Source organism: Candoia aspera, chromosome 8 (genome assembly GCF_035149785.1).
Source record: "Candoia aspera isolate rCanAsp1 chromosome 8, rCanAsp1.hap2, whole genome shotgun sequence".
In the NCBI taxonomy this organism is placed as follows: domain Eukaryota; kingdom Metazoa; phylum Chordata; class Lepidosauria; order Squamata; family Boidae; genus Candoia; species Candoia aspera.
This window is the reverse complement of record NC_086160.1, coordinates 54,214,651-54,227,592: the sequence shown is the minus strand read 5'-3', so window position 1 is coordinate 54,227,592 and position 12,942 is coordinate 54,214,651. Positions and strand designations below refer to the sequence as shown.

The 12,942-nt window shown below is 37.1% G+C and overlaps 1 protein-coding gene across 1 annotated transcript in view; it reads left to right on the top strand.

Annotated features, from left to right (window-relative positions):
• The window catches only part of EGF (epidermal growth factor), a 47,270-nt gene that overhangs the window by 10,734 nt on the left and 23,594 nt on the right, over positions 1–12,942 (top strand). The window contains exons 6-8 of the mRNA XM_063310728.1: positions 461–660; positions 5,033–5,155; positions 11,225–11,347. Coding sequence (XP_063166798.1) covers positions 461–660; positions 5,033–5,155; positions 11,225–11,347 — 446 coding nt within the window. The remainder of the gene's footprint in view (positions 1–460; positions 661–5,032; positions 5,156–11,224; positions 11,348–12,942) is intronic.

Here is a 12,942-nt window from a genome sequence, read left to right as displayed (position 1 = left end):
GCTGACAGAACAGGGTAAATCTTTCTATTCAAACAACATGATGACCAGGAATGTTTAGCCTTAAAAATCCCTTGGAGTATGATGAACTAAAACTAATTCCTTGTAAACCTTGTGACTGGGTTTAGCTGTTTATGTGACACATTTACTGTCTTCCAAAGAGGGCCAAATGTAAGCATTGTATCAAACCGCAAGGAAGAAAAAACAGCTTGCCTGCCAAAAATGCATATTATCCAAAGTTAACCAGAAGACCCTATTCCTAAATACGAGAAAGTTAGCTCTAATTTTGCTACTTTGAATTAAATGGAAAAAGTTACCTGTAAAATTCCACTGATTCCAATGAAATGTTATGCAAATATTTCTAGATTCTAAACTATCTTGCTATCCTGATAAGGTATTTTCTTTATCTTGAGCATAAGCAACTTAATAAACTGATGCAACTACTTGTTTTATTTCACTACAGAAATCAAGCTTATGACATATTTCTCTTTGGTGACCACATGTACTATTCTGACTCAAGGACTGGAACTATTCGGAGAGCCAATAAGTACACTGGAAAGGATATTGTTGTAATTAACCTGCAACAATTTCCTCAACCTACTGAGATCCTGGTAGTACACCCATTAAAACAGATTGGCAGAAGGATGAATTCTAAAGGATTTGGTAATTTTATTTATCCCAATAAGGAGTAAGCCTTTACAGATTATAGATGTGGGGTGGAGTCGGGTGCCAAGCTCCTGAAGGTGTGTCCACCCAGGGAGTAATGCTGGAGAAGATGGCCTTGTAATAGCAGGGGCATTTTCAGAAGGGACTCTCCTACAGGATCTTAACAACTTTACAGGTTTATAATATGAAAAGCAGTCATTTAAGTAGTCAAGCCCTTATAGGTTTAAAGGTCAATATTAAGAGCCAGTTTGGTCTAGTGGTCAAGGCACCAGGCTAGAAACCAGGACACTGTGAGTTCAAATCCCACCTTAGGCATGAAAGCTGGCTGGGTGACCTTAGGCCAGTCACTCTCTTTCAGCCCAACTCACTTCACAGAGTTGCTGTTATGGGGAAAACAGGAGGAGGAAGGAGTATTGGTATGTTCCCTGCCTTGAGTTATTTATAAAAATAACAAAAGTGGGATAAAAAAATATCTTTAAAAAATGTTTTTTTGTGCAGTATTGGCAACCAGTGTAGAATCTTCACTCCTGACATGACTAATTTGGACCAATTAGCTTCAGATTGCTTACTTTATACCAACTGCAATTTCTGAACAATTTTCAAGGGTAGCCCATGTCGAACATGTTGCAGTAGATAATTTATTTTGGCATCCGATGCTGTCATATACAGAAGACATAAATGGGAAGATTATAGGGCTTTGTTAGGGCAAACACACAGAAATTTAAGGTATTGTGGGTATCATTGCTCAATCTTTACTTGTAAATAACAGATGAGTGGATTTTTATTTTTTATTGTATCCCACCTTTTCTACAGGATACTTAATAGTTAAAGGCAATGTATATAGGACTCTCTCAAGTTTTTTCAAAATACAGCCTGTCAGGTAGGTTGGGCTGAGAGATGCTCACTTTGTGTAGATGTAAAGAAGAGCACTGGCATTAGGTGATGAGTTGTTAATCTATTCTGGAAGCTAACACAAACCATTGACTTAAGCTTAGAAGTCAAATCACTCACAGCCTAATGTTACCTCAGCTGGTGCTTCTTAGTGAAAAGGAGCCTTTCAGTATACATGTCCCTGTGTGTGGGCCAGGCGTAGAGAACTACTACAGAAATAATGTCATAATGGCTGGCAGCAAAGAGGCAGGGGTCCTCGTCAGTCAGTCAGTCAGTCAGTCAGTCAGTCAGTCAGGCTATCTGATTGAAAGTTGTGTAAATGTTATTGCACTGATCTGTGCACATGCTTGTTCTGGCATTTTCTCCTTATATGCAAATAGATTTTTAAGACTTGGTTTTCTTATTTAAACCAGATTACTTCCAGTACATCTCTCAGTTTGCCCTCCAACTCTATTTCCATGCTATTAGTGTGGAGTTATTTCCCAGCTGCTGACTTTCTTTATTTATTTATCGCATTTCTTCACCGCCCATCTTGACAAACAACTCTGGGCGGTTTACAAGCGAATTAAAACAATAAAAGAATTAAATATCATTAGAAAAGATACATTGTAAAAATATAAATATACAAATATGCATATGACTTTCCCCAAACTGTGACTCAGCTGACCTTCTTACCTGCTTTCCCAACTCTTTCCTCCAGTTCCACCTATACTATACAGTATCATATAATGTTGAGATTTAATCATTTTCTGTGGGTTTTCCCCTTAATAATGTATTAGCTTTTGAAGCATACTAGTTGTTGACTGCCATCCATTGATTCTCTTTCCAGCAAAAGAGACTGAAGAATAGAAAGATGGAGGTCATGTTGTTTTCGTCCCAAACGTCTTTTTCTTTTTTCTCCTTCTAAATGCCTGTTTATGAAGCAGCTTTATAAGGAGCTTAAGTTTCCCAGGCCAGATGAACTCTTTAGTCTTTGCATTTGCCTTATTCAGTTTATCTGACCAGACTAATTAACCGTACAAATGAGATTTACAGGGAGGCCTTACAGCAAGGGAAACCTCGGGATAAAATCATGTAAACTCTGTGCCCTGCAGAGCCGGAATCATTATGGGCTAGAAATAAACACGCACAACTGAACATTGCTGTAACAAGGACATTACAGCAGTTTTGACTTACAGTGCAAAATTAGTTTTCATGGTTAAATGTTTGCTTGACTCATATTTGGGTTAATACTTGCAAGCTTTTTTTCTTCCAACTGAGATTCGTGCTTGGTCTCTTGCAGGTCCTCTCTTTCTTCTGTGTATCTTTGCCTCTGCAGGTTACTTTGTCTTTGGGAAGACAAGGCAGACCAGTTGGTTATTCACAGACCCCAAGCCACACTGTTGTTTTCTGGGTCAGGATATATAAAGAATGCAACTTGATGATGTAACTACTACTTCAGTGCAGCATCTTAAAATAAATGCATTTTCAGCTAAATACTTTCAGGTTTTAATATTTTAAAACTCAAGATAAACATGGTGATCAGATATGACAAAATATATAAAATATGCCTACATTTCACACACACACATACACAATATATATCCCAGTGTATATAATGTTACATAGTACATGCATACACACAAACACACACACATACTTAGGATGAGACAGACAGCCAGACAGATATAATGGAAATTTTATAGTCTGAAATCATATGCATTGGCCTAATCAGAATGAGAGAAAATCAGCAAAGAAAACATTATCTCTGAACCTAGATTAATAGGATTAGAGAAAAGACTGAACACAAAAATTCTAGCAAGTAACTTGATCTTCAGATGTGGGAGTGTTTATAGTTAATTCAAAGCTGTTAGATTCTGTCTTCTTCCTGTGCTTTTGGCATAATGGGGAGGACACCATTCTCTTCTGAGAAGGTGGCCCTTCTACTCTTGGATTTTATTTACAGAATAGTTTTTACCCATATTATCAGTGTGAGAATCCTCCTTTCCCTGTAGAAAGAAGGAGATTGGGAAGGAAGAACAGTAGGGTTGGAAATTCATATAGCAATGGGGCGGAGGGAAGGGGAGCTTTTTTTGCAAGTGGTGACTGTTTTCATCTTTGGGGATACGTGTCTGGTACAAACCATAGTGATGAAAAAAAAATGATAAAAAGTGCATTGCAACCTCAAGATGCAAGCCTCATCCTTTCACACTTGTTCAGCATTTAAATGAGGAATAGAATTCACTTTGCAATTTACAAATTGTTTTGAGGCTTTCAAAAACTGGAGATCAAACCCTAGCTCCATATGTTTTCATGGGGCTTAAAAATTCTTTGCAAGTTGGACCGATTAATGTCCAGCTCCAGCTCCAGCATCAATGAAAACACTAGTTCTGCAGCTACAAAATTCTTCTGGAGAAGGTCGAGGTGCCATTGTACCTTGCCACCCTCCCCCTGTCATTGCCACAGCTTATATGCTATGCTATGCTATGCTATGCTATGCTGTACAGGTGTGTATATTTATTTATTTATTAGTTAAATTTATATTACCACCCATCTCCCCCAATGCCTTGCTGCCTTGCCATGAGTCCCAATCAAGTCCAGTCCAACTGCATCATCGTGCTCTCCAGCTGAACTTGGCTTCGTTGTCTTGCCAAGCACTCTGCCATTGCCCAGTTGGGATTGAATTGAACTGAATTATTATTCAAAGGACATTTGCCAATTGTATATAGTTGTATTGTAAATAAAGAATTCCATTTTACTTGTCTGATTGCCTAATAGTCTAAACAGAACAAAAACATTCCAGACCCAGGCATTCCCCTACCCTTGTTTCTTTCCCATCTTCCTTCCAATGGCCAATACTGCCAGCCCCAGATGTCTCCTGCAGAATGTCCTTGACTCCCACCTGAAACCCAAACAAGATCGTTTCACACTCCTTGTATTTCCCCCCTCCCTTCTTTTCTTCTGACATGTGTCAAGTGGCTGTTCCACTGCAGACAAACACCATCAGATGTTTTCCCAAACGTTTGATTGTGGAGACTGACAATTTGGCATCAAGACAAAGAAATTGAAAACACAGAGAAGATGAAAACATACAAATCTGTCTTTGAAATCTTTTTGACCCAAATCTGATTATTAACTAAACCTTTCCTTGTTCTGCTAATGGGCATGAATGATTAAGAATCAGAAACTAAAAGGACAGATGAGTACTTCAGTTAGAAAAGCATTTTCCTTTCTGTATTGCAGTCACTGATCCTTGCAGGATGTAAGGATCATATGATGTCAATAGCTAAGCTGAGTTTCCTTCAGTCTATCCAGAATTCATTGATTTGGGTACAATTGATCTGGTCTTTGTCTTTACTTTGCAGAATAGTTCTATAGCATAGCTTTGTTATCTAATTCAAGATATCTAAATATGCATATAACATTAATTACTATTACTGCTGTTAAGAACTCATAAGCATATGTAACCTAATTGTTTTTGTGTTTTTAAATCCATCAGATGTCAATGAATGTGCATTATGGAATCATGGCTGTACTTTAGGCTGTGTGAATATCCCTGGCTCCTATTATTGCACATGTCCAAAAGGTTTTATTCTCTTGTCTGATAAGAAAACATGCTATGGTAGGTAGCACTCTACTACTTTTTCCAAACTTTTCCAAATAATTTCTTCTGATATGCCTTACATGTATTTGACAGCTAGGTTACTGATCAGTCAAATTGTCAAAATTCTATAGATAAGCTGTGGTTTGTCCATCAAGACAGGCATCGCTTATGAATTTTCCAGATATCAAGAAAAATATATAATAGAATTCTCCCTCTTTTGGATCATCATACAATGGGCAAAATAAGAAAGAATATGTTATCTAAATCATAAGCATCCTTCAAGAAGAGAATTCATTGAACTCTGTTGACATAAGACACAGTTTACCTGAATCTACAGGGCCTATCACATATTGTAATAAAAAACATGAAGAGAAGTTGGAAATGTCTCTGCATGCTTTATATTCATCTGAATCTGGGCACAGACTTTTCTTGCATTCAAAATGTTTGCAGGGTGAAGGCAAGGCCAATGGGTACAATTCTCTTCTCATGTAGACATGCATTTACTGAATGTGAACATGTCTTCTTAATTGGGCTATTGCATATCTCAGTTTGTATAATCTCAGATTTAAGTGAGCAATTATTTGTCTGAAATCATTGCTATGTGAAAATCATTGAATTGTTTCTCATGAGGCAAGCTCTACTATACTCTGCTTTCCTTTAACTAAGGACTAGCAGTTTTGAACAGATGGAATCCTGACCCAGCATGGATATGTATTGAGGCATAAAAGGTAAGGTTACGGGGCTTTGCTGTCTAGGACACAGGTTAAAGTCACTCTGCACATTCTACATATGGAACTCTACTGGCAGGTGATCCTTCCTTCCACAGTGAAGAGTGAGAGTATCCTCCTTTTTATCTGGACCCAGTGAGGCAAGTTAGAGGAATAGGGAAGCCAAGACAAATGCAGAGCTTGCCCCCCTGCCCCCCATGTCAGTTGCTAGGACTAGCTGTTGCATTCTGCCTAATAGTAAAGCCAGACCTAGATGCACATTATCAAGCTTCAGAGAGTATCTGTAATCAAAGAAAGTAAAAATATAAATTTCTCCATTTTCAATAAGAAGGAGATAAGAACATTCTTATTAAAAGACCTACCTGATGGCATTTAGAAAATGATTAATAGATAACTGAGAGACTGCATGAGTCTATCAAGAGCAAATTGTGCCCCTGGATTATTCCTTTTTCTTTTTTTGATAGTCTCTCTGGAGTGCTAGGTAATGGGAATGCCATGGAGATGGAATATCTTGATTTCAGTAAACCATTTAACAAAGTTTTGTATGATAACCTGCTTGTGGAGACAAGATGGTAAAATGTGGGTTGGAGCTACTGCTACTATTGTTAGGTGGATCAGCACCAACTTAAACAGTCATAGTTACTATTTCCATGCAAATGACTCCATTTAGGTCTGTGCCATTTAATATTTTAAAAATGACTTAGATAAAAATGCAAAGGGATTGCTGATAAAATCTGAAGGTAAGAAAGGACAGCACTATTGCAGACAAAATCAAGATTCAGAATATCTTGACAGGCTGGAAAAATGGGTTGAAATTATTATATTCAAAGTCTTGCTTTAAGTACAAGAAATTAAAGTCAAAAGTATAAGATGGGGTGAGGCTAGCTTATAGCAATACATTTAAAGAAGATCTAGATGTCCTACTGGATAATGTAGTTGCTAGAAAAGCTAATACAAAACATAGTGCCAAGGTCACAGGAAATAAGAAATTTCCATTTTATTCTGCATTAGAATTCTATGTTCAAGCATCACCATTTAAAAAGGATTGACAAATGAGTGCATCCAGAGAAAAGCAACTAAGATGAACAGCTGAAACAGCTGGAGAAAAAAGATTAAGGGAGACATGATAGAAGTAGTCCAACATCTGAAAGGCTATCATGTAGAAGACACATTAGAGCTATTTGCTATTGCTTCAGAGGGGGAACTCAAATGAATGGAAATTGCACAGAAGCAGATTTTTGCAAAACAGTAAGAGACATTTTGTCATAGTGCAAGCCCCCACTCTCCTGCCCTTTCAGAAAGGGATGAAGACCTGGCTCTGCCATCTTGCGTGGGGCGCGAGGAGGGGTACCCAACCCTGGAGGTGGTTAGCACCCTGACGATGTTCCCATCAATCAAGAACTTTTTGACTATTATGTCTTGGATTATATTTTTTATTTAAGAATATTGTTTTATTGTATTTTAATTTGTATTTTAACTAGTATTTATTCTTACTTTATTGTAAACTGCCCAGAGTCACTCTTTGAGTGAGATGGGTGGTGACTAAATTTGAGTCTAAAATAAATAGATGATAGATAGATAGATAGATAGATAGATAGATAGATAGATAGATAGATAGAACTATTAATCAGTAGAACAGACTGCATTGGAAAGTGAGCTTTCCTCTGATGGAATTCCTCAGGCCCGGGATGGACAGCACACAACAACACCATTTTTTGCAGTCTACAAACATCTGAAGTACAATTTCCTGCTAAAATCTCAGTTAAGCCTTCAGATAGTCTTAGAACAGCTAAGGTTGCAAAAAAGTTTATGTAGAGGAAAAATTGCCCTCACCTACTTGTTTCATCTTGCAACTCTATCCCTGGTGCTTTTCTCCTTTAAAAAATTGGCCCCAGTAACTCATGATTTAAGTAGATGCTGAACTGTTAACTGAGAATAATCTTAGCAGCATGTAGCATTACAAATCTTGTACTATGCAGAAACTTTGATTAGATGATCTCTGAAGTTCTTTCTCTCTCTCTGGTTCCATGATTTTATACATTTTAGTTTTGTAAAAGTATATTCATTTTGCCTGGTTTCCTATCAATGGTAGAAACTCTGTTCTACCTCTGCTCGACTTATGGATGTCAAAATAGTTTTTTGGGCATCTACTCACATTGTTTGGAAGAAATGCATACTTCCCACCTCTCATTTTGGCCAAAACCTAGGGATCAATATACTCTTAGATTCATTCATTTTCAGGTATGACTAGTAGAGAAACCATGAAGAGATAAATGTGTAAATCAGAGTGGGGTACTTTTGGCTGTTCACTCTTGCTGAATTACAGCTCCCAGAGTTCCATATAGTAAGGCCAAAATTGAAATATTCTGGGAATTGCAGTGCTGCAGCATTTGGAGAGATTCTGGTTCCCCTCCCTGGGGTAGATAATACCAAATACAGATGAGCCAATCAAAATAAGTTCCTTATAGGCTCTCTTTTTTAATGATATGTTACAGTAGAGATATAACATGTAGCTGCCAATGGTGACATTTTCCTTCTTCAATCCATAAAGATTTACATGTAGTATGAATATTAGAGAGCAGTGACTGAGGAAGAGGTTAAATTTGATTTTAATTGTAGCCTGTTTGCTTACCTGTGAGTAAAAAAAAGTAGATACGCAGCTGTGACTTACATCTTGAACATGACTTGTAGATCGGTCCTTGAACAATCTAGTCCTTTCTAATACTATGATCAGTATCTGAGCCTCACAGCAGTTTGAATAACATTAAGAGAATATAGTTGGTTATATTACAAATTTGTAGGTGATCTTTCTACTGAGCAGTGAACAAAACAGGTCTTTTATGAATGAATGGGAGATAAGATGCTGAACAACACAAGAATTATTTTACTTGCTTCACTACTTGAATCCACCGATTCTATTAAAATAGTACTCTAAAATTTACGTCTGTGACTTAATCAGAATTAAGAAGTGTATATTTAAGATGGTGCAATTAGAACTGTTTTCTTAGACAACAAGATGATTTTTATTATGTTCCATTAAAATGAATTGGTATCTCCCATGGATTCCAGAAAGCAGCTGTAGGAAACTCTATTTGTTCCAGTTTTAGGAACTACTGTATGCCTGCAGATGTGTCCATATGGTGCTTTGAATACTCGACGAAAACAAATAAAAGCATAACATAAAGCACCGTAGGAGGATATTCTTTTACCTGGCTCCATAGCAGGTAGAAATAGTTGATTTCATATTGATTACATGGGATAAGAAATACAAAACAGATTAGGTAAACATTTTTGCTAATCAAAATTTGTGAAGATAAGGTTGTGCAAGCTTGATAGGATTACAGAATTCATCCATTACAGCCTGATGATAAATACTGCATCTCTAAGAATTTAGATTAAAAAATGAAAATGTGGTTGACTTATTCAGAAAAGAGGACTTATACTCAAAATTACAGAACTGCATTCTAGTTTCGGTTTGCCCATCACCACACCCTAAGTTTTGCTTCCACTGTTCCATAGGATTCTAATATGGGGTTTTATCAATTGGGGGTACTGGGATATATTGTGAAATATATTGTGAAATAGTTTGGTAGAAGATTATCTAGGGATATAGTGAGATGGACAAAAACTGAGTTTTCTGAATCTTTTCATTATCAGTGCAAATAATAGATGGACATTTCCCCTTGAGCAAACTGCTGGACATTATTCGAACAAGGGCATTATTCTTTTTTTCATGTAGTGCAGAGATGTGCAATTTAAGCTTCAAGGACCCCAGAGCCCATACAGAAATTGCTGCCAAATTGTAATTTTTGATGTGACAGAAATGGGAAATTATCCATGTTGATTATTCTTAATCAAAAATTAAATGGGAAGTTAGCATGGTGAAAAGCAGAGGGCCAGCCTTCAAGCACAGTATTTCTAAGAATGCTTTTTGGCACACATGATAACAGTGTGCAAAGCATTTGAAAGAGGGGCTTTGCAAGACATGTTAATGTGAACAAGGCACCTCTCTTCAAAATCTTAAAACAACCATGTCCAGTTTTAGACAGTTTTGACAACTGTCCTTGTCTACTCAGCCACTTAGCTTCACTGGCTCTCTGTTAGTCCTGTGAGGTAGTCCAGAGAGGAAGCTCAACCAGGAGTACTAGCTCTATTGTAAGGTTACATAACAGAATCTTGAAAGACTGAAAGTATTTCCCCCCTGCTTTCCTTTTACTGTCTGGAAAACTAGGGAGGGTCCCTTCTGAAATGCTTTCTTCATCCTCCCTCCTTCTGTGGACTGAAATATCTTTGTCCAATCTGTGGCTCTTCGTCATGTCTCCCAAGGTCATTCCCACATACCATTACACAGTCCCAGTGGAAATTTTGCTTGTGCATATGCACACTTGCACATAGACAACCAGGGAGACCATAAGCAGCTGAGTAGGCTTTGTAAAGTAGCTGGCTACTATAATACTGTGAAGAGAGGTGTTTTATGTTTCCTAACACACTTTGATAAATACCTCTTCCAAATGATTTGCATCACCCTAAAAATGATAGAGAAGTGAAGTCCAGTGTTCTGTTCAAGAGTATGTCCTCTTCGAGAGAAAAAAAAAAAGACCAGAGAAAGCATCCTGGGAGGATAGAGGGAATTATGAGAACCAACCCATCAATTTGCTTCTGGTAAATGAGTCTTTTGTAACTGTCCATATCCAGAGTAGCACCCTTTTGGTAGCAGTGCCTATGAAATGCTCTCAAAATTGAAAACATGCTCCCCAACCTGAATGGACTGGAGACCAGAGCCCAAGACTTCTAATTCAAATAACTTGAATATTTTTTAAAAACTTAAGCTTTTAACAATTTTTAAAGAAAGTTACACCAGTGGTAGGCAGTCAGGGAAACAAACGGAAGGGATGAGGAGAATGCAACGGTAAACAGTTTTTCCGTGATGTTTATACTCATGCTTTATCCGTTGTTTTTTCTTTACTTTTGGGGGGTATTTTTGGGGTATATCTTATTTTTATTCTAGAAAAATCAAATATTTACATTCTATCAATTATATTTCTCTCTGTCGTATATATACATAGACATGCACACACCTTCTCTGGCAAAGCCTTTACCCAAATAGGTTGCTCTATTTTTGGCTTTAGAAATTGGAAATACATTAATTTTTAAAAAAATGTATCAGGCCTGTCTGGAAGTGATACTTCTTGACCCATGACATAAATACTGGAAAGTAGTGGAGGAAAATAATTCTGTGTACTGTCAGAGATATAATACATACCAAACAGCTTGTATTTAACTCTGCCTTAAATTCCTCCAAGTTATTATTTCTATCAATTTTTAAGAACATTTTCCTATTTATTTTAACACATTGTAGAACTAATTTCCTGTGCAAGCAATTATATTCACTGCAGCTATGATTGTGGACAGACACCTGAAGGGCCTATTTGCTTTTGTCCTGAAGGATCAGTTCTCCAAGTAGATGGAAGAACATGTACAGGTAAATAAATATATTTATTTTTCAGTGCTGATTCTGAAAATTTTGCTGTTGACAAGCGCTAGATGTTGAATCAGAATAGTTTATATTTTATAATTAACAGCATTTAACATTTGTATTGTATTTTGGCTTTCCCTAGCCTGATGTTGAACCAACCTGGCACTGGAAGTGTTAGATTAATTCCCATAATCCTGAGTTAAACTGGCTGTACTGATAGGACTTGTAGAAGCACAACACACCTAAAGAGTCCAAGACTAGAAAAACAACAGTGTTTAAACCATTTTCTTTACATTATTTCAGTAAAAAAAGCGGTTGGAACCTCGTTGCCAAGGGATGGAAATGGGGGAATCAAAGGCCCAATATCTTTATTAGGCCAAGTGAAAATTAGGTCAAACTAAAAATAGTTGCAAACTTTCAAGAACTCTTGAATAGATAAGGTGGTTAAAAGTTAGAAAAAGAAGAAGGGAATGAAAAATGTGGCTAATCTTCATGCCATGTTTACTCCGTAGCACACTGGTTTTTAGATGGAATAAGGGAGATCTTGAGATATATAGGTACACAGAATTAGTTGCTAGGAGTTCCCAAAAAGCCTCCTCTTCTAGGAGAAAGAAACAAACATTTTTTTAAGCTATCCGTTGTTTGAAATATAAATTCTACTGTAGTGTTGGATATTTTACTGTATCTGTACAGTAATAAATTGTAATAAACTGATTTGATTTGAAATATAAATTCTAGCTGATAAAATCAAAGCTATTTAAGTCCCTTGTGAGATATCCAGATCCCGTGATTGGTGAAAAATAGAAGAGATATCAAATATGCTGTTGTATATTAACAAAACAGGAGATAATTTTAGCTTCTATATTAGGTAGCAAAAAACTAAATTGGGAGTAATTATCTAATGATGGGAAGGAAGTTCCATGCTGGCTGAGAAATCTGGGAGTTGTGGTCAACTGCAACTGAAAGACACCAGCCTGAAGGAGGCTGGTCTAAATTACAGTGTTGCAAATGTTTGAAATACCTCAATGTTTGAAATACCTCAATACCTCTCCCTATTATCTGTTACTCACCCATACTAATTTCTGCCCAAGACAGGAAGTAGAATTCTTTTTCATAGGATTTGGCAGATTCTTCTGTTATTGAAATCCTGGGACGCAGTGAAGTAGAAAGGGTTCTTACCCCACCTCTATCCACACCAGTAATTCCTAAATAAATAACTGCAAGCCATAGTTTAGCTAGAGATCATCTCTAAAAGGTGTTTATCATAGTGCTTAATGAAACTCAGCAGAGGGAACTGTGCTATTTCATGTCAATCTAATTGCAGTGACTTTAGTTATAAAGATCAGTTTCTAAAAAGTGAATTTATTCTAGGTTGTACATCACCTGATAATGGCGGTTGTACCCAGATTTGTACATCTCTGAGTCCAACAACTTGGGAATGTGGTTGCTTTCCTGGCTATCATCTCCAGGAGGACAAAAGACATTGTACTGCTTTAAGTGAGTACCAGATCTTTAAGCTCATCCTCACATCCTTCTAACAGGGGAATGAAGATGCCCTGCAAACTGCTTTTAAAAGACATGTACTGTACCTGTGCCATTTA